A 23083-nucleotide genomic window follows, 5' to 3' on the forward strand; every position below is an offset into this window, starting at 1 on the left:
AGCTCCAAATAACTTTTAAACAAGGGGAATGGAACACTGAAAAATCTCTTTGCAGATGGAAATTGGATCAACCTCCACCTCAAATCAGCTGTACTTCCGAATGCAGACAGCTAGATGGAGTGTGCTCCCACGTTCAGGGGGAAGAAGGAATACTTACTTTCTGCAGAAAGAACAAGCACTCGTTTTTTTCATTAGGCAATTTCTAGTGATGTGATTTACTTGGTAGAGCATAGAGTTGCATTTTGATTTATGAAGTACCTCAAGAGAGATGGTAGTTCCACTTCAAGAGCAGGACTCCTAGAAAACACCACTATGCTTCCCTGAACACAATCAGATCAGCTTTATTTTATTGTATTATTTTTTAACAAACACCTTATATCACATTTTTCCAGTAACATATATGTTCCAACATGTATCCAAGTCTTTCTAATGGTGAAGCTGCTATACATACTTTCTGATCAGACCGTTCAATTACAGTCAGCATTTTATAAAAAGAGTGAAACTCTCTTATAAGCTTTCCATAAGGCTGGTCTGCTGTACCTTGGGTAAGACTGAAAGAACAGATTTTAAATTGCACTGTTAGCTTTTTTATTTGGGCCACTAAGCTAGGAATTTAAGTAGAGGGGAAGAAAAACATCTTTTTTTTGTAACTGTTCATAAGAACTAAGCAAGGCACACGTTGGCCTCACTCCTTGAATGCAGAAGCTTGAACAGAAGTTTCTGTTCTTGTTTTTTATAACTTCTCTTAACTGCCCAGTTAAATATAAGCAACAGTGAAAGCGTTGTAACTTGAGCAGGTGAGCCTGAACAGCCTTCCCCAGAACATCCCTGTGGTCTTTAAGTAAATGCCAGCAGCAAAAGAAATCCTGCATGAGTATGATTTCAGCCTGTCATCAACAGCACCACTGTCACATGAACACCAAGCTTATTTAATAGAAAGCACCAATGAGCCATTGACTGATCACTAATACTTCTTGTTGTTTACAAATTTTTACAAGTCATTCTGTCATGAGGATGAATAGTTCTCTTAAGTAAGTGACTTCTTACAGAATGACTGAGTGTTATAATGTTTCCCCAGCCCAAAACCGAAGTACAGCTTTTGAAACAAATTGTTTGGGTACAAAGTAAGCTCACCTCACAAAAATCCAATAAATGACTTTATTAAATATATTCTTTTCCTCTAAAATATAAATATTCACTATACTCTTATAAATGTGGAGTAGGTCCATATATCATTTATCTATCTCATCCAAATATGAATCAGTCCAAAATCTGAAAATGAAGAAATAGCATCTGTAATTATCATTACTTTTTCTATAAATATATATATAATATGAATTTTCTTTGCAAACTGTTTAGTTATTCACTTATACTTCATATAGTACTGAGCACCTTAGGTTACATATTGTGTTGTTTAATTGTTGGTACTAATATAGGAATTTGTCATATTTACAATGCACATACATGTTAAGTATAACATTCCAGTGATTTGTAAGTGTTACAAGGAATAAGGAAATAGTGCAGTATAGTTTACTTACGTATTAAACCTACCCCACAGTATGCAAGGTTTCACTTTAACCGCTGGAATTTTTATAGGAGCCTGTATCAGAATTTTATAGTTTGGAACATCAGTAAACATGTCCTGAATCACTTTTTAGAAACACCATAGAAAATGTTACTTGGTGAGAACATTTTACTTGGTGACGTGATGCGAGTTCATACTCAAAGACCCAGTCCCCCAGCGTACCTCAGCTTCTCAGAAGACATTCTAGAAGCTTATAAGCCAAAGGAGACCCAAATAACCCAAATAACTGCCAAAGTTCTGTGAAGACAGTGGTCACTAAATAAGAAATGTCCATTTGGAAATTACTGGTAAGTTATGTAACCTGTTATCTCCTACCTTGCAAATTTACACAAAGAATTTAAGTGCAAGTACCATGACAGTAAAAACCAAGTTCACAGCGAGGTGAATCCCCTCCCAGATTTGCTGTTGACTGGTTGGAGGTGCTGGGAGTGGGGCTGCTTTTCCAAAAGGCGATTTAGCTGTTGCTCTTCAATTATCATTTTCTGTATTTGTAAATTCAGTGCATCATTTTAATTTTTTAATTAGTTTTGATGATTAAGATGGAAACTTATGGAAGCCACCAGAAACAAATGCCTATACTGTGAATAAACAGCATGACTTATGCTCAGCTCTTGAGATTGAGCTTATAAACATGGAAGCATACTGGTTTTAATTTTCCTCTTTGCTAGTCAAGTCTCATTAAGTTGAAACTTGTGTGCTTTCTCAAGAATAAAAGAAGTGTTGTAGCATGACAAGCAAACATCTACAAGCTTCAGATTTATTTCTTCCTGCACATTTCCTGTCCTTCAAAAGGTGAATTTAGGGTAAATCTGTAAAAGCAAACAAACCCCCGTCCCTATATGAAGTTGCTCTGCTGCCAAAACAAGAGCAACATCAATGCCATCCTTGTTCTGCTTCTTCCTGTTCCCACCCAACCATATTGAGCCAATTTAGGAGTTCCAGATGCAAGCTGTTTGTATCATCTCTGACTCTGAAGGTCAGTGTTTCTGCCTGCTGCCTGCTTTGTGCTCAACCCACGAGCACGACAATAACTCAGCGATTTGAATATTTTGAGTTAAAACAGTGAGCTGTGGTGCAAAACAGGAACTAGTAAGTTATGGGTATGGAGGTGACCATCTTATGTTTCACCAGCAAGGAATAAATCTGGACTTGGCCAAGTCATGTTTGTAGAAGCAGCTCCTCCTGCAGTCAGGCTTTTACAGCACAGCAGCTCATGTTCCTGCCTGTGTGCGTTTGCTCACTGTTGTGGCACTGCTTGAATAACTTCCCTGATCTAATCTAGAAAAGTCTCAAAAAATCAAGACTTCCTTGTTCCTCACATCTGTTCTTTCATCAAGGCAACACGACCAGCCTCAGCAGAGCTGAGGGGCTGAAACCGAAGGGCTAGGAGGACAGGAAGCTCAGTGTGGCTTTCTGTTCGAAAACTCTGCTGCAGAAACCTGCTGGCCAAAGCTGAAGTCACACTTCAACATGGATTCAGGTAACTTTTACTTGAGCTAGGGGTCCTGCATAGCTGAAACTCATGAAGCTGTTCTAGGAAGTCACTGTAAAAATACAGTCTGTGTGTTCCTTAATAAAGGATGCCCCTACCTATGTCCCACGGACACTCATACACTGCTACAGCTAGTCTTGCTTTGGGTCCATTGCTGGGAATGTACAAGATGTCCACATCATTTAACTTGAAAGTGCCCCTTAGCAGGGACCCTCCTGCAGTTCACTGACCACAGCTGTATTGCTTTAGAGCATCCAACTAAGAGGTGCATGTTTGCTTGCTTTGCTGGGTATTCAAACAACAGGTTCTGATGGCACCCCAAAAGAAAAATTTTCTGTAAATGGTGCACAGGTTAACATAGAAGAAAAGGTTTTACTATTGGGTGGTGGGACAATCCTGTTTGGAGAACTACTCAAGCTTTGAGCTTGCATCACAACCAAGACCCACTTTCGCCTGCTTAGCCCTTTACTTAGTCTGTATAAACAAGTAAATTGAAATAGGCACAATTTAAGATTCTGGAACACTTACATGTATGGAACTACATACTTTTACTGTCTGATATCGGATTTTAAAATCCCATTATTTACAATGAAATCCACCGTTTTCCTTGTCATGCCACTTCTCTTTAACTGATCGAAATGAAACCTGGGCCTTGGAAGACTGCAGAAATGACCAAGGCCCAGTACTGAAGCCCAAGCTGGTGCACTCTGCTAGCTGGGTTGCTGCAGTTGAGTGTACTTCAAATTAGCACGGTCGCTCTGTCATTCTTTGCAGAAACAGATGTGTCCCACTTATGCCACCAAGCCAAGCCTTGTAATCTTGGCCGACAGGAAGGAGTGAATGATGAACACAATTGGCTTTGGACAGGAATGAAGGTCCAGTTGCTGAAAGTACAGAAAGATAGCAAGATGAGAATGATTAGATTAGAGCTCAAATAAGCAATCATTTACAGAGTATTTGCTTAACTGCTGCCTGGTATTTTCAACAGACTTCTATTAATAACAACACTTTATTACAACATATTGTCTTTCCTTTGCATACAGCTGCAAATATTTAGGTTACTAAAAGTAAGAAATAAGCATCTTGCAAGCAGCTGATTATGCTTGCAAGCTCAGATGCTCTGGGCTTGCTTCCACCTAGGTGCGCAGCAGAAAACTGAGTCAGATACTGCAAGCGATTTTCCAAGAGGTTCATCTCTTCACGCTCTCTTTCTGAGCAGGGATTGGACTGCTATGTCCTATCCACAAATGCATCTGCTGTTGGTCACAGCTGAAGACAGCATATTACACCTTCAGCTGATACTGCACGGTTGCTCCTCTTTTCACACAGCATGCAGTGAGACTGAAACGAGATTTATTTTTTTTTTCCATAGTCATGGTTCAGATGTTCTTGCCGTGTGCTTGCTAAGCATGACACACTAGTCAGTGTGGACAGCAAGTTCAACGTTAGCTTCACAGAATCATAGAATAACCAGGTTGGAAGAGACCCACTGGATCATTGAGTCCAACCATTCCTATCAAACACTAAACCATGCCCCTTAGCACCTCATCCACCCGTGCCTTAAACACCTCCAGGGATGGTGACTCAACCACCTCCCTGGGCAGCCTGTTCCAGTGCCCAATGACCCTTTCTGTGAAGAATTTTTTCCTAATGTCCAGCCTAAACCTCCCCTGGTGGAGCTTGAGGCCATTCCCTCTTGTCCTGTCCCCTGTCACTTGGAAGAAGAGGCCAGCACCCTCCTCTCCACAACCTCCTTTCAGGTAGTTGTAGAGAGCAATGAGGTCTCCCCTCAGCCTCCTCTTCCCTAAGCTAAACAACCCCAGCTCTCTCAGCCGCTCCTCATAAGGCCTGTTCTCCAGCCCCTTCACTGCTTTGTTGGTCTTCTCTGGACTCGCTCCAGAGCCTCAACATCCTTCTTGTGGTGAGGGGCCCAGTATTCAAGGAGCGGTCTCACCAGTGCCAAGTACAGAGGGAGAATAACCTCCCTGGACCTGCTAGTCACATCACAACAGACCAGATTTGCCCTTCCACCAGTCACACATTGGTTTTGTTGAGAGCTAGTCACAAGTTCTCTTCTGAAAGCCTGACTTAAGCAGTTCAGAGAGTGTATGTTGTCACAGGTGATGTGAAGAATCAAGCACCCAGAGTGCTCAGATGCTGCTGAAAAAATATGTCAGGAAAGACCATGGTTACATCCCTAATTTATGGTATCTAAATTGACTGTAGGAATAAGCACCTTATTTTTAGGCATTGTGACAACTAACTTAGACACCTAAGCAGACACTTTGCACTTCATTGGAGTCTTTAATGTTTTTCATGAACTAGATGTTCAACTGTCTAAAACATAGCTTGTTGTCATAAAGTAAAGCCCCATGTGTACACTGGAATTAATATCTCGTTCTTAAGTTCTTCAATCTGCAATCATTTAAAAAGTGAAATGGGTACATGTAAAAATTCTAAACTCTAGCTATGTACAGTTAAGAACAATTTGTTCTTAATTAATTTGTTCTTAATTTCTCACAGTTAAGAACAATTTGTTCTTAACTGTGAGAAATCCTTCCTCCTTCTTTGCATGGTTTTACCTTTTTATCTATCTTTTTAGTTTATCTCATTCAAAAGCCAGACAGTCACGCTGTACTAGAAAGCATGGCAGCTAAATACCAGTATTGGAATCTCTACTGGCCAGCTGTTATTAGTGCTTCTCCACCCTCACAACCTGAAACAGAACCAAAGAGGTGGTAATGTGCTACCTCTGCTAAACACAATACTTACAATTTCTCCATCCTTTCCTCCAAAGTCTAAATAAAGCATCCTTATTCCATCATCTGAGGACATTTTCAGTTTTTCATAGGGATATTGTGCAATTGTCTTAGAGAAGGCACCATCTTGCGGTTCAGTTGTAAGAGAGAATCCATGTTCATAATGGATGGTCAAACGGCACTCCTGGTTTTTATATGTGCAAGCTGAAGAAAAAAAGAAAATTTAGTCAGTAAAGTTCTTAAAAGCAACAAATTCCATTGATCTCAACACCATCTTGCAGAAACTAACCTCTACTAAAACTGGGCTATCGTGCTTTAACTGTAAACCTGCAGATGTGGAAAAACGACAGAAACTATTGCTTACAGTAGCCTTCCAGTGCTTAAAGAGGGCTGGAAGCAAGGTCCAAGCGAGGTTTATTAGTTGTGGTGTAAACATACAGACTAAAATTGCACTCAGCAGTAGTAGCATCGATGTCAGTTCTTGAGGTTATTCATTGCATTCTTCATGCTGCGGCATACGTCCACACACTGGCACAAAATCAGTCTAATGAAGTTTAAGAAGAATCAGACTGGCATTTCCTCCTTACAAACCTTGACAAAGCTACTCCTCTTCTTACATCTGACATGCACAGCCAAAATCCATAAATGCGGCACACAATGCACCACAAAATTAGAAGCTGTAAAGGGTTTCCCTGAAGTATTTTGACAAAGATGAAGACACTCCCAAGTCCTCATTAGTGTCATGGTAATTGAAAAAGGGCCCATATAATTGTATATAATTGCTACTGCAGCAGAAGGATCTGCATCTTCCCTCAGCTCAGAAACACAGGCCCTGATCCAAATTACAAAATGAAGAGTGTTCACATCCCAAATTCTCTTTTTCCCCACTTTCCTCTGAACAACTCTGCCAAGAACGGTCCTTGGCACTCAGATAAAAGTACAGTGGTAAAAGGGGCTGATGCCCTCCTCCTGGTTTTCGGAAAGAATCATCAGTATCTCAGAGCTGAGGAGATGGACACGCCCTCCATGTGTTTCCCACTGAACACCCCAATGTTCAGCAGCATGGGATGTACCTGGTGGCTTCACGAACTCAGCACTGCCCTTTGCCATAGAGTGGATTTATGTTTTGGCTCATGCTCTTGCATTTTTAGGCTAAGAGTGGAGGTAATTTCAGCTTTAACAGCTCTGCCAACTGTAGGCATCGCAGGGGAAGGAATCTCAGATCCCAGGAGTATTTGAGAGAAAGGCACAGCCTCAAAGCCCCCAAGCCACCACAGGCTAGCAGTTAACTGGCCAAATGAGGCATCACTCCAGAGCATCTGCAGCTGATTACTTTTATTTTGCATGTACAGGTGTAAAGACTGACTTTACTTGTCTATTGTGTCTTAAACATTGTCTGAGTACAGGGCTGCCTGCCTGCACCTGAAGGCCTTTTCCGTGGCTCCTGGCTAGCAATGACAAGGGGAGATGTAGCAGTAAGCACCGCTCTCCCTTCCCCTACCCTGCGGAAGAGGAGTGGGGGGAAGGAGATGCAGCAGCAGCCACTGTCTCCCATCCACCCCCAACTGCCCTGGAGCTCCCAGCCTCAATTTGAGAACCTTCCCAAAGGAGCTTCTGCGCATGCACAGCAAGACCACCTACAAATAGAGCTTTCCAAGAATGCACAGCACACGTGCCCACCACCCCAGTAGAACCAGCCTGAAGAAGTGCTGCTGGAAAACTACTGGGCCGCGTGTTCCTGGAGAACTGTTCTTGAAAAATTGTTTCTGGGTGGACCAAGTTTTCCAGAGGAACTGCCATGCCCCATTGGAGTGGTGACTTTTTTTTCCTTCCCCCGACTCTTACCCTTTTTTTCCCTCTCTCTCTTTCTTACTTGTCTTACTGTGCATTCTGTTTTTTAACTGGCAGTGTGTTGTGTCGGATCAAATCCAAGTTCTGTTATAGTTTGTTTGGTGACCTTGGCTGTGTTCAGGGTATCAGATTATGATCACATCAGAATGAGATCTGGTTTTGCAACTGGCCAGAGGTACCACACCAGCTGGGACTGGCTCAGAAACCAAGGTGTTAAATACATACAATCCTAAATATGCTTTTTTTTTTTCAAATGAATCCTTTCTAGCAGAACGAGTTTGGACTACTCACGAGTGTCAGGAGGAGATGTGAAACGTGGTGCTGCACGTGCTACTTACATGTGGTGATTTCTGTGATGAGCTCCGCAGAATTGTGACAGCCCTGCACTACGCTCCTCGTCCACAGTGAGAGGTCTCTGCTAGTCTCTGTCCTGAACAGATGGGTTTCAATCCCTTGCCTTGTACCGGTACGGGTTGCGAAAGACAAATCCAGGCCCGACTGTGGCGAGCCCTTTCCTGGGCCAGAATGGACCAACCTGCAATTGGATTTGAAAACACATGAGGGAATTATAACACTGGCACAACGCACTGTATTGAAATTCCCATCTGAGCACAGCTTTGCTCTGTACATTCCTAAATGCATGTGGCTGGGAGCATGCAAACTTGCATCTCTGTATTTGTGCCTAAAGTGACTCCCAGTGACAGGCAGAAGAGTGAAGGTTCAAAGCAGCGAGTACTGAAGCAGCTGGACATGTAGGAGATGATGGGGATATTCCAGAGGGCCCGAAATTCCTACCAAACTGTAGGAAAAAAACCCTTTGCATGAGGAACCAACAGAAATCACTGACTGGTCTGTGACGAAGTTTGGTGTACAGATACAAGTGCTTGCTCAGATGAGGCACCTGAATCCAACTTTCACTGTCAGGCTGTGGATGCTTAAATATCTACAGACAAATTCAATGATAAATGCTGGTGGATAAAGAAGTTCTGTAAAACACGCAGATGCCAAAGTACTGTCTTTTGCATGCTTTTCCCATAAAGAACTGGCAAACCACAAAATGCAGCTACTTGTGATCAGAAATTCTCTCACATGTTGCTGCAATTAACATTATTTTGCCTGGCATCAATAGCTGATCTCCCACAACCAGGAAAGGTTTGTTCTTCTGGGCAAATACTAATTACAGGGATATTCTTGAGCAAGAAAATCAACACCTCATAATATTTAATTCTTCTTTAAGATTGTCCTCTTGGGGATTTTTTCTTATAGAATTGTGGACAGTGAACACAGAATTTACTCATTCAGATGAAAATAATGATCCAGAGGAGTTCTTCCCTCTGAGACTCGGGCACTAACTCCATGAAGAAGTCACAAAATGAAACCACAGAAAAAAAGCTTATTTCTATCTTACGCTTTCTGTTTCCCTTTCTATAGGCAAGCAAAGTACTTCTTATGAAACTATATAAAGTATGTAGCATGGTAGTAGTATACTTGTGCTGAAGCATAAAACATTAGATTATACTAATCATCTACTGAATGCAATTCACCCTCAAATTATTGTTTTGCATTTGGAAGAATAGTTGCCTGTTAGCTGACACTGGATAAGTATGCCATCAAACAGAAATGTTTTAATAGGGGGGAAAAAAAGCAGAAAGGAAAGGAAAAAGCACAACTTCAGCTTTTCAGTTAGTGAAACACTAACCATAGCACATCTGAAATTTTCCCCAATTCCCTATGCTGACATTTGGGATGTGCATTATGCTGAACAGACCCGTCTCTCTTTCACACCCCACTAGAAGGCCTGCAAGATTTGTAACTTCCTTCAGATTCTGCACAACTGCCTTAATTTCATGGTCCCAGGAGGCTCCGGGAGGCAAAGGGCAGAGTATCCTGGGCAGAGCTGCCCTGCCTTCTACCTGGGCAGGAAAGCCTTTTCCAGAGAGGCATCACCACCCTCTCCAAATACTTTTTTCTTTCTTTTTTTTTTCCTTCAGAATTGCTGTGCTAGTATTCCATTCAGCCTTGATACCTGGGGCCTCCTGTACCCCAGGCAGATTTTGCAGTCAGGGAGTTAGTGGCAAACAAACAGGCCAAAAGCTTTCATTCACTTGGCATGAGGAGAGGAAGCCTCTGAGGAGAGGCTGCCTCTTGATAATTAAGTCAAGCAGATCAGGAACTGAAATCTCCAGCGACTTCTGCTGCTGCCTCGGGAGCAGGCAGGCCTGCTGAATTCATGTTGCCCCTGCTACTGGGGAGGGAAAGCAGCCTGGAAAATCTTATCAAGTTCATCATTAAAAATAAAATTATCCCAGCTTCCCCTTGGGTCACCCTTTCTCTTTAAAGAGTGCTCATCAGCTGTGCTAAAACTTGTTTTCTAATCCCTGTAATACTGAATATACGATGGATACAACGGATGGTTCCACTGTTTTATCTCAAGTCCACACCCCTGCTCCCCTACGTCTTCATGCTGTATCCACAGCACTGGCACTGCAGCTTTTTCAGCATATGGATAGAACGAAGATGTACTACTTTACAAATTAAAGTACGTGGATACATCCAACATGAACAGTTTCTTGCCTGCCTTCTCATTATCCCCTCATTATTAAAAATTCAGTCTTGCTATTTAAAAATCATTTACTATCATACAACTCCAGATTGTGCTTTGGAAAACGAACATGGACTAGACAAAGACGCAAGGGAACATCTGATCGTGTGTATGTATCAGCTGTCAGTACTGATGTACTTGGGTACAGGTCAAAGGATTCCCAAGCTTTAATAAAGTTGCATTCACATGAGCTGTTTCATTTACATAAAAGGGGTTTTACCCTAAAGACCACAAAAATGCCTTAAAAGGCAAAAGAACAGTCTTAGAAACTTCACAGAAGTCTTCCCCTCACCCCTGCCTCCCCTCACTCTGACCGCAGTGTTGGTTGTGTGTATGGTGCAGGCTGCACCCCAGAGCTAAAAAGGCACCGCAGGGCTGGATCTGGTAAAATAATATTCTTCTGTAGCCCCCGAAGGTTACTCGGCTCCGTGGAGGTTTCTGCGATACCTGTGAGCCCGAGCACGCTTCCCCGGAGGTCTGGAGGTGGTTGGTCCCAATCACGTCTGTTCTACAGCGTGTAGCTAGCAGGCTGCAAAATACAGCTCTCAGCATGCTCCAGGGAGTGGGGAGACACCACTTCTCTAATTTCCCCCTTATCTCTGTATGATTTGAGAATCTCTTTAGCATTATTCTTAGTAAGTAAGTGTGAGATAACAAGATAGGTATGGTTCAACCTAAAGTGCTGGTGCTGGGCGAGACGCACTGGGACCTGCTTCTCATTTGAATGCTGTGAAAAGAGTTTCAACCATTTACTGCCACAGCAGAATTTAATGGCTTCTTCAAAAAGGACAGCAAAATCAGCACTGACATTCAAAGCAAGTGTTCGGCTACTCATTTGAGATTTATCTTAGAAGAGTCTGTGAGATGAGTGCATCAATAATGATGCAGCTCTGCCCAGTAGAGCTGCTGACCTTTCCTATATTGAAACCACTGCATACCCTGACTTAGCATTTGAAACCTGCTCTGGAAAGGCTGTGCTCTTTGGAAACCTACGCACAGGCTCTCATTCATCTGAGCTTTGCCCCAGAGGGAGTAACAAGCACCCTCACTGCCTAGGAAGACAAGTGGAGAACTTACACAGCAACTCATACACCTTCCCTGAAGAGCTCAGGGTCGCCAGTGCTCCCTGCCTGCCCCCTTCTCCACTTGCACAGAAAACTAATTGGTGTACAAAATCCTTTCCCAACTTGCTGTGGCACTAACTATAAAAGTGCTTTAATATTTTCAGATCTCAACTTTACACAAAAGCTACTTACCTGATCTTTAATCAGTCCAGCATGGGCTGCTTTATTTTTTTTTTTCATTTCATATCTGGCTACATTAGATAATGCAATTTGTTTTCAAACATTTAAGATGTAATTACTTAAGCCCCATTCCCATGCTAGAGGGAAGCACTGTTATTCAGGCATAAGGAAACACTAAAACAGAGATTATGACAAAAAGGTTCTTGGAGTCAGGGCTAGGAGCCAGCTGCTGTGCCTCCCAGTGCAGAGATTTAAAGGAACAACTTAAATCTTCTGATCTCAGTTTTATTTGAGCTATTACTTATATTTCACACAAAGCTAGGAAAGGCTGACTGGAAAATATTTTTAGGTCTTAATAGCATCCATAGGTTGAAGACAGACTTATCAACAAAAACAGAAAGGGCATGCTGAAATTCTGCTGTTAAAGTACTGTATGAAGATTGTAATCCTTCTACCACTTTCCAATTTTCTCTGCTCATTATGTCTTGGGTAGATTAAGCATGACTCTGTACAGTATCTGGCACTGAAGTTTTCCAGTTTCAGCAGCTTTTCAAATACTCATTAGCTAAGCAAAAATGTTTTCCCAAGGACTCATAAAAATCTGAAAGACAGGAGCAGCCAAGATTACAACATGTGGTCTGCAAACTTTCCAGGTGAAAAGTTCTAAATTGCACTGATCAATGCATGAAGGGGGATTAAAAACCCTGTCACGAGGAGGGTAATCACTGACCGAGCATGAACACAGCGGTCAATACTGACAGAAACCCTGTGTATTTTTTTTGGTACAACTATACTCAGTGTGACAGCTCATAAAAACAGCATCTTGCAGAGTTTTAATCAAAAGCATCCAAAACAGTAGATATAATGATTCAGGGAATCTGTCAATTTATGCTATCTGTTCACCTTGGGGATTCATGTATTCATATGTATTTATCAGACTGCAGCTCCATTCTGAATGTCAAATTTGGTGGATCTATTGTCTTTTACCTGCATACTAAATTCACAGCAATATTAGTAAGAAATCACAGAGATGGGGCTGGAATAATTCTCAGGAGGTCACCTGGTGCATCCCCCTTCCCAGAGCAGGGCTAACTGTGCTGACACACTCCTGAGGGTTACAGTGCTACCTGTCCTTCAGAGTCCCCAGTGACGAGGATTGTACACCTTTTCTAGAGAATCTAATCCCATACCTTGCCCACACACTATTCTAGGACCTACCCTGAACCTCCCCGGCCACAAAAGCAGCCAACTATGTCCTGCTGTATCCAGAAGGGACCTGAAGAACATGCCCCCTCGTCCTCCTGGTGTTCATCTTTATGCTTTAAAATGACTGACATGTTTCCCATGGACTTTTCTGGATTAGACAACTACAGTTTCTTAAATATTCCCTTAGTCACAGTGGTCTTATATCTACACTGCTTTCTTCTGGACCTTCAACAGTTAACTGGCATCTTTTTGGATGTGCAATGTCTCCCACAAAAGTGGTGTATCACCTGAGGTTTTATCCATGTTCTGTAGGTTTTATCATGTTCTGATGTACGATTACATCGACCCAACATGCAAAACTTCTGCTGTAAGTCAAGATGACTGCTCCCCCAAAACATTACAACATAGATTTAAGCAATTTTGCTACACTCCCAGATGCTTCCTGGCAGAGTAAATACTTTCTCAGTCACTCTCCATCCCAAACCAGCACAGCTGGTTATTCCCCAGCACAGAACCTTGTTCTTGTCCTTTCTGAACTGCAGCCTGACACCCATGTCAATCAACTTCTCATTGCCTTCTAGCCTGAAGGCTGATGCTGCTCCACTCACACAGGAATCCCATCGAACAGAGAGGTGATTATTCTCAAAAGGCAAGTCAAGTCTGTTATCAAACCTGAGCTTTTGAAAAAAAGTAATTAACAGGCTCTCCAAGACGAAGATTTAGATTGTTTGTTCCAATAAAATGGTGGCCACTGATGACGGGGGCTGGCAATGTCCATCAAAGGGCTGGCTTCACACGTGATGGTGTGTGGGCAGGAAGGGGCAGGATATGCTGCAGGATCTCCAGTCACTTTAAGGAGGCAAACTTGGGTCCATGTAAAAACAACACCCCAAAGCAGTGGGGAAGAGTTGCATCACCTCCTAGGGCACTCACAAACAGAAACAGGCTTCAGTGACACATCTGGACACAGCCTCCTGCTCCAACAACTTAACTAGTTTTCACTGGAAATTGTCACCTGGAAATGTCAGCTTCACTGTCATGGCACACAGAAGGCTGCAAGCTGCAAACCATGGAGCTCTCACCTCTTATTATGGTAACACAGGGTGAGTCAAGAGCCAGCTTTCCCAGAGTGAAACCTCTATCATGGGTAGGTAGACTGGGATAAAGCAACCACTAGCGTAATTCACTGAGTTTAATTTTTTGTTTTAATATAATGATTTAACACCAAAGCTTCAGTTCATATAGGTATAGGTAGAGAACTAAGAAGCCGAGAACAAAAATTAACTAACGAGAGTGCACTAAGACCCACTGCTTTTGGCTGTGTGCTACCAGCCCTTCTGAAGGAGAACTCATTGAAAATAGTATAATAGACGTCTGTAGCAAGTCCAAAACAATGGAACAGCAGCTCTTTCTCAAGCCCTTTGACCATACTGGCAGGGAAATGTGATTAAGATTTACATCAAGAAGCACAGACAGTTTCCACCGCATAAAGACAACCATGGGAAAGCTCCCTCTGAATAAGTGTCAATGGATACCTTCAAAATAATGTGGATGGTTATTTCCAACCTAGATTCAAGAATGTGTCTTCCAAGGTCACCCTTTTAAGCCAAAAAAGGCAGGAATTTGTTTCCTAGAGCAGGAACACAAGATGTGCTGATATTGTCTCCATCACACGTGCTGTTCCCCAAAAGCCCTAAACCATTGGAAACCATTGGTGCATAGCTGCCACAAAAGCATATCCAACTCAGGGCAACAATTTTCAGACTGGAGGAGGGACTGGAAATCTGAGTGCTTCTGCCAAACCCTCAGATCTGCACACCGAGCTAGAAATCTCAGGAGATTGAGCTCTCGGCTTTCTCAGCACTCCTACCTCTGGATCTGGGACAAATGGCCACATCCATAATCACCCTGGTGTGCTTCTGGCTATCAGTCTCGGCCAGAACTTGAAACAGAGGAGAAGAAAGGAGTTAAGCTGAGCAGATCAGGCCACTGAAGAAGAATATGCTTCTCAAACCAAGGCACTCAAGTGCAATATATAGCTAATGCATCAGCTAGCTCAGCCACTCCCACTGCTCTTGAAGTGGTTGTAATAAAAAAGCACAGGTACCTGGTGGCTAGCAGGGGGTAGGTATGCAGAGGGCTGAACCACGCTTCCTTCATCCGTGGCATGCTCTCGTATATTAAGAGGTCTTTCTCTGTCAAGACCACTAACACCGGCTTCCAGAGTTTCTCGTTGTCTCCTGGAACCTGAAAAAGAGTGAAGTCTCGGTGAAACAAGACACCAAGATACCATTGTGGCAAGCCTGACGATATGAACATGTCACGTCCCGGGTGAGATAATGAACAAGAGATTTTTACTTCTTTGGCTTTTTAACATCTTCCACCTGAATTTATAACCAGCTGCAGCAGCAATGGAGTGAAGAGAATGACATCTGCTGCTCTCATTAGCACTGCCATTTCCAGCCCTCCTTGCAGACTTCCCTTACTACAGGCTACTCCATAAACGCAGTAGCGGAAGAACACCAAGACAAAGCTGGCTGTTATTCAGCTGTGGTATGCATGAAAGGACCTTAAATGTATATTTATAACATGCACCATTCATGCATGGCTGGCACATTAACCTGAACGCTGTACAGTACTGCTGCTGCTTCTATTTTCATAAGTGAAGAAAGCTGCAACATCATCCCTATAAAAGAAGTGTGCCAGGTAGTAAAGAACAGTAGTGTGAGAGCAGATGCCTTTTTCCTTAGCAGTTCACGTTTTCATTGCTTTTTCTTCCTTTATAGTATTCTTTCAGTTTTACAAGTGCCAGTTTAAGAAGAGATCCAACCTTAACTTTTGGTTGGTTTGAAACATTGACTCTGTGATGGGTCTGCATCCACATTTCACACTCATCTGCAGAAGTTGCCTAAAGACTGGGCCATCAGAGCCCTTCAGTGGCTACAGAATCTGAATGTGGAATTACGTTCTGCAGGTTAGACATGTGGTAGCCCCCACGGCTACACAATTACTCTTACAGGGACCAAGTACGGCTCCTGTTTTGAACTTATTCTACTCTGCAGCATAGAAATGTCTTAAAATAGATGGGAATATGAAAGGGTCTTAGTTTCAAATAAGAATGAAGCTCTTGTCTTTCACAGACAACTTCATCGTTTTCCTTTTGGTGCACATAAAGAAACCCTGTGATGCAGTAACATTCATAGCCATGTTTCCAAACTGAAATATCTTGGCGGGTCTACATGACTCCTCCATTTAAACCCCCTCCAGGAAATAAAAGCAGTTGTTTAGGCTGTTTTACATTTGATGCCACCTTATTTGCCATGGGTCTGTGTCACTGAGCACAAGTCTGGGTGGAGAAACATATAAAAGGGATCAATCAAAAGTTGGCCAGGCTGACAGTGGCACAGCCGGGAATGGTGATTCAGATCCTTACGTACGATGTGCCTTAAGTGATGGATTCAAATTGAAAGCCACATTTGAAACACTTGTATTTCACATGAAGACATGGTCCCACAAATTTCTAAGCTTTTATGACCTTTAAGACAGTTGTAACATAGCTTCACACCTGAACACTAATGCCCAAGGGAGATCTTAAACTAAGATTTTTGGCATGCATAATTTTTAAGAGGTATTTTTCCTTCTGAATTAAGCTTTTCAGGTAATCATGTTTCTGTTTACAGCATTACTTGGCTCATTATTTGTTCATGTTTGTATGTTAATCAACTTAAAGTCATAAATAGTTCATCTATTTAATGTCTTCAGAAACATCAATACTTATTCACAGTTTTCTTGTGGTGACAGTTTCTTGAAACGCAACCTTTCATTTTCAAATAGGACTGAATAGACAAGCTGCATAATTAACGCACCTATTAAAATACTCCAGAAAGAATACAAAATCCAGAGTTCTCACAGCTCTTGTACCATGGAAATAGTCACACAAGCAAAAAGCACCCTCCGCTTCTTAACACCACAGTTATTAACTATAGTTAACACCCAAGTTCATAGCATGGGAATACAGAAATAAATGTTGCAGTTAATGTTAACATTTAATAAATGTCATGGTTAATGTTAACATCGAATATTTGAGCATCTGCCGGTGTTCTTTAACTAGAAAGGTTTTAGTACACCCTTTTGAAGATTTCCAGAAAATAAAAAGGAAGACAAACATGAAAAGTCCCACAGGATGAAAATGCAGGATGTTCAGATCCATAATCTAAAGGAGTAAGCAGGCAGCATCCAAGGCTGTTACTATCCTGTGACCACAAGCAATCCAAAGCCTACAGGAAGCTGCTTACAGCTTTTCTGCAGAATGATCCTGCCTGTATATAATTTTCAGTCGTAAGCCTTGTTATTAGGTGACTGGTCAGTCAACTGTGATTCCAGAAACTTTTAAGAAACATTCCCTGTAAAGCAACCACAAGAAACGGAATAAAATTTATTTTGCCAGCTGGTCCCACAACTATTTACTAGACAGCCATAAACATCAAGAGCCAGAATTTCCAGCGTGGATCCTGTGGTTATTACCACCTGCACAGTGACGCCCAGAGCTTTAACCCAGTCCTTCCCAATAGCAGGGCTGCTATGGAGAAGATGTGGCTTGGTAATAAGGTATTGAAGACTTTTTCTCAAGAATAAGCGACCTTATAATACCCCTCCTTGTAGGGCGTATCCCCTGTTTGTAGGGTATATACTGGGAAGAGGAGAGAGAACGATGTTTGCCTGTGTCCTGCTGGGAAGCTCTACCCAGTAAAAAGGGCTACGCAATGCACACTCCTTTTAAACACATTTTTTAAACCTTGCTGGGACCATAGCTGTCTCACTGCTAAGGAATGCCGGTGTAAGCAATACTGCTGCTATTTCAGACCTGAAGAAGGATTTGTCTGCCTGAAAGCTTGTCTGTTTTTTTTCTAACTGTAACAGCTGATCTAATAAAAGATATTGCCTTACCTTAAAAACCTTGAATTGCATTACTGTTCCCTGATTTCACTGAGGTTTGGATCAGGCTTTGACAGCTGATGCCGTGCTGTTCAACAAGCAGTTGGCACTTGTGGAGAGTGTCAAGAGAATACGCCATCCAGTAAAGGGTAATAGCAAATTTTACAAAGGAAGAGAAGAGTCTGCAAATACACCATTAGCGTACAGGGCACATGCAGAATAAATCAGCATGGGAAATTAATCCAGATCAAGCAAAAGCCATCCCAAGCATAAGTATAGTACCGGATTACAAATCAAGATAAAAAAACATGCTGCTTATGGGCAGCTAAGTGAAGGATTTATTCACATTTTAAGGGTTTTAAAATCTGAAATATCATAACAATAATGAAAGAGTAAATTCAAGTATTATTTTATGTACATTTTAGAGGCACTATTTTAGATGCTGGTTAGGGCCAGCTTCTTGGCCAGAATTTTGCATAATTCTGGCACTTGCACTACAGTTTCTTCACTCCAGTTCCCACTTGTGCACGTAGAATTCAAAGTGCATTGATCTGTGTTGCAGACAAATAAAATCACCATCCACTCTAAAAAACTTTTCAAACTCAACCCTTTTTCAAAGTCAAAAATGTTAGCTTAAATATAGATGAACTAGAGAAATAAAAAAATCAGTACTCCTCGAACCTCCCACCACAATAAAATCAACCAGCAGATTTTTTGCTGGCCTGCTGGGCACTGTTGAGATCAATCCAAGCAACAGTAACCAGTGCCTCCTCTCCATGATCTGCACATCCCAGCTGAGGTCACTGCTTATATTCCCAGGTGAAATTCCACTTCAAGTCAATGAAGCTGTAAATGTTTACACCAGAAGCATACTTGGTTGTTTTTTTTCTTTCCTAGACACACTGTGCCTCTAGATCAAAGTCTTCAAGTACAAACCTGAAAAAGCAGAACATATTCTAACAAAGAAACCCAAGGGCAGTGAAGCATGACTTTTACTACTAACAGACCTTTTTGCTCCTGATATACTCACCCCATGAAGTGCAAACCTCACTTTTTCCCATACATACCTCTCTAGTTTGCCTTTCCAAACTCAGAAAATATTTCACGTACGGCAGGGATGAAACCTAATGTTTTTTTGTGACAGAAATGCAATGGCTGGGTCTGAGATGACACCAGAGGAGGCCTGAGATCACACCTTGCTTGACAAAATCAGTCTAAATGCTCTGTGTTTCCAGACAGATGCCACAGTCTCTGCCGGGGTGGCAAGTACTGCTATAACGTACCCAGCAGGAACAGATATAAACATAAAGGCAGACAAGAAATGCCTCGTCCATCAGCCTATGGCTGATACAAGAGCAAAAGTGCTTAGATGCAGAAAGCAGACAACTCACACAGCATCAGGACACACCTTAGCCCAAAGCACTGAGGATGTGCCTGAGCTCTGGCTGCTGCCAGATGCCTTTGCAGAGGCAGGCAGCACTGCTCCAGGCTTTGCTTTAGGGCCATATCCGTGGTCCGAAGGACTGACTCTGCAAATAATGACACAGAAAGCTCAACACTACCCATAAAACTACTCCTGCTGGTTTTCTGCCAACTGCTCACATGCTTAAGGTCATTGCTTGCAATGTATTCTTCAAGAACAACTCATTTGATATACAGCAAACAGTATTTCGAAGAGGAGCCAGTTTTTTCCTCCTGCAGGTGATGACCACTGGTCCCTTTAATGGGTATCACAGCTTCCAAATCTTTAATAATTTTCACATATAATTAGTTGACATAAAGACAACAGGCATCTCAGTGGATATCAATCCTTTTGCAAACGGTTTAGCCCTTTGCTCTTTCAGCTGCCAGATCTCCTTTTCATAAGGTTTTTCTTTGAGTTTCAGTTATTCATCTACTTCAGGCTGCCAGGAATGGATGAAAGAATACTTTTAATCTATGAGGCTCACAGATAATTAAATTAGAAGCCTCAGTCTACTCTGGAAAGCTGTTTTATATTTTCATTAACTCAAAAGGGACATTTCAATTACATTCCTGTTTAGTAAACAAATTATATACTGCCAGCAGACTCCACTGCAGCAAGTATCCAAATGTGGCCTTTCACAGAACTGCTGTGAAGGGAGCAAGTTTACACTTAGAATAAGAGTTTTAAACCCTTTTTCCATAGCCCCCTCCCAAAACACAGAGCTACCCTCCCTCACAAAGAGCACAGGAGAAGCAACCAAGAACTTTCCTCAACTTTTTTTCTTGATATTTTTCTCTCCTCCCTCACTCAAAATCTCTCTGTGGTGACAAGACCCAGCTTCCACACAGGCTGGGATATGTTTTGCTATGTATTCCTTGCCTTTCCATTGTCACAGAATCACTAGTTTGGAAAAGACCCACAGGATCATCAAGTTCAACAATTCCCATCAATCACTAAACCATGCACCTCATCCACCCATCTTCTAAACACCTCCAGGGAAGGTGACACAACCACCTCCCTGGGCAGCCTGTTCCAGTGCCCAATGACCCTTTCTGTGAAAAACTGTTTTCTGATGTCAAGCCCGAACCTCCCCTGGTGGAGCCTGAGGCCATTCCCTCTTGTCCTGTCACCTGCCGCTTGGGGGAAGAGGCCAGCTCCCTCCTCTCCACAACCTCCTTTCAGGTAGTTGTAGAGAGCAATGAGGTCTCCCCTCAGCCTCCTCTTCTCCAGGCTAAACAACCCCAGCTCTCTCAGCCGTTCCTCATAAGGCCTGTTCTCCAGCCCCTTCACCAGCTTTGTTGCTCTTCTCTGGACTCACTCTAGAGCCTCAACATTCTTCTTGTGGTGAGGGGCCCAGAACTGAACACAGTACTTGAGGTGCAGTGATGAAGGACTATGTCTATGTCCAGAATAAATTTCATAGAACCATAGAATCATAGAGTAACCAGGTTGGAAGAGACCCACCGGATCATCAAGTCCAACCATTCCTATCAAACACTAAACCATGCCCTTTAGCACCTTGTCCACCTGTGCCTTAAACACCTCCAGGGAAGGTGAATCAACCACCTCCCTGGGTAGCCTGTTTGATTCATTTACAGAAACTACTTGTCAATTCCTGAAAATAACAGCTGGGACTGAAAAGGATTTTTGCAAGATGAACAGCAGCAATGCAGAAATACATCACGCAACCCCCAGCATATGCAACAATGCTGGTAAATCTGTGAGCTCATTTGACAGGAGGCAATCTGCAATGCAGGAGTGGGTGTAAGTGACAGCGGTAGGCAGGGGACATCAACACTTCCCACGCCACAGGCAGATGAGATGTGTTTTGCTGCTAAACTTCGTAGTTTTAAACAGGAAATAATGTGCATACTGTTTAGTGGGGGGGGCAAACCAACAAAAAGCCACACTAATGAAAAGTGTCTGGTTCTGTTCTTCTCTGTCTTTGACCTCAGTGACAGCTCAAAGGTGGCTTGTGCCTTTATTAGATCTGGATTACAGTCAGTGAGCACACAAAAATCTCCCCAAAGGAACAATATTTCCTCCTGTGAGCAGAGAGCGAGCAATGCACACATGTGGCTGTGGTGCTGCCGCTGTGCGAGCAGCCAGAGTCACGCAGGTCAGGTGGGAGCCACAGCTGGGACCACACTGATCCACCTCTCGTGCCATCCTGAGCAGAGCCCGGGCATCCTCTGGTTGCTATAGTTACAGGTGCTGCTGAGTATGAACTGGACATCCATTTTCCAAACAGTTCTGTTCAAGTCTGAACTCCTTCTAAATATCCTTTAAAACAACAAGATAGAAGCCAACTCTTCTCAAAGGTAATACAGTGGACCACATCATTACAGCAATATGTTCAAGCCAATGTCCTAACTTTCTGGACTAACAGGATTTTCAAACAGCTCATATCCGAATACCTCTAAATGTCACAATAAGCACCTTGGTCCTCTGTACTCATTCATGCAAGAATGGCAGGTGATCTGAGAACTTTCCTACAGCCAAAGAAGAATATTAGATCCCAGTTTTGTAGCTGAGGTTTGCTCCACAGCTCAGTGAAGCCAAAGAGAGTTTTTCTAATGACTCTAGGGTTTGGACTAGGTCCCTGGGAGACAAGCCTGTAGGGCTACGTCTCCCATGTTACAAAGAAGGAAATTCTTCTTGGAGGTGCCCATTTAGGGAATGGAATTCAATGCTCACAAGTTGAAACAAGGGAAATTCTGATTTGATACTAAAAGAAGCTTTTTCAGTGTGTCATGGTGGTCAAACAGTGGAACAGACTGTGACATGTCCACTCATTGAGATGCTCACAACATGACTGGGCAAGGCCCTAAGAAAACTGGTCTAGTTGGTTCTGCTTAGAGCACGGATGTTGAACCACAATAACTTCCTTCCAAACTATGTCATTCCATGAATCTATGAAACATCAGAAAAAATAAAATAAGTAATCCAGATTTGGATCAGAAAGTCATCATTTAGGGTGCCCCTGGGTTAAAGTCAGTTGTATAATTATTCCATACGCATGCAATTTTTCATGCATGTGTGTGGCATGAATGTTGCATTGACATGAATGCAGTAGTCATATAAAACGGCTATTGCAGCTTAAGGGTTTACAGGATGATTTGTAGTTACCTTGTACCTTAAATCATTTAGAGCTGTATAAAATGTGTATCCTTGTTCTTCCTCACTTGTAGATTTCCTTTGCAGTATATTCCTTGCAAAAGATAAGGATCGTAAGGCAGTGGAAAACCCAGCAACACATGAACTTCATTCACTGTACAACATACCTTAAGTAAAAATATATTTTACACCTGTATGAGAAAAGTTTAAAATCCTGATCCTCTTTCTTCTCCTGATCCACAGGTCCATGGACACTTGTTAACTAACTACAAAGAAATCCAACATCAGGGGACTCAAAAAGGCAAAAAATGGTAATTCATCTCTTTTAAAAACCTCTACCACGACCCAGGATTATTTTGCAATGCATAAACTTGAGATTTGAAGGTCCGTTAGTATGAGCTCTTTCTCAGTGAGACAGGAGACTCTAACTTTCTGATAACGTCAGGAATCTTTCCAGGGAAGAGTAAACAGGCAGTATGCATAGGAGATGGTAAATGCCCCACACAATTTGTTAAAGACACAGATTGCTTTTCACCTTAGAGAAGGTGAAAGGAACTCTACTGTGGTTTAGGAACTATTCTGATGCTTCCTGAGTAAAACACGTTTTCTTCTATAGCAGCTTCTTCAGACCATGAGAGCACTGTCTTAAATTAAATAGTGGTAATTTATGATAGGCAAGGCTTCACAAACAGTAAAGGTCCACTCCTGGAATATACAGTGTTGAGCTAAATTATTTCTGTAGAGAGAGAAGCCTGAACTTTGCTATCTTCTCTTTCTTTTTTTTTTTTCTTTTTCTTTTCTTTTTACTGTTTCTCAGAAATTGCCAG

The 23083-nt window shown here is 42.3% G+C and overlaps 1 protein-coding gene across 1 annotated transcript in view; it reads right to left on the reverse strand.

Annotated features, from left to right (window-relative positions):
• The window catches only part of SNTB1 (syntrophin beta 1), a 142959-nt gene that overhangs the window by 23299 nt on the left and 96577 nt on the right, over positions 1 to 23083 (reverse strand). The window contains exons 4-7 of the mRNA XM_069854592.1: positions 14847 to 14986; positions 8026 to 8222; positions 5850 to 6040; positions 1748 to 3961 (exon numbers count right to left, since the gene is read on the reverse strand). Coding sequence (XP_069710693.1) covers positions 3869 to 3961; positions 5850 to 6040; positions 8026 to 8222; positions 14847 to 14986 — 621 coding nt within the window. The 3' untranslated portion in view covers positions 1748 to 3868. The remainder of the gene's footprint in view (positions 1 to 1747; positions 3962 to 5849; positions 6041 to 8025; positions 8223 to 14846; positions 14987 to 23083) is intronic.

Source organism: Phaenicophaeus curvirostris, chromosome 3 (genome assembly GCF_032191515.1).
Source record: "Phaenicophaeus curvirostris isolate KB17595 chromosome 3, BPBGC_Pcur_1.0, whole genome shotgun sequence".
NCBI classification, from domain to species: domain Eukaryota; kingdom Metazoa; phylum Chordata; class Aves; order Cuculiformes; family Cuculidae; genus Phaenicophaeus; species Phaenicophaeus curvirostris.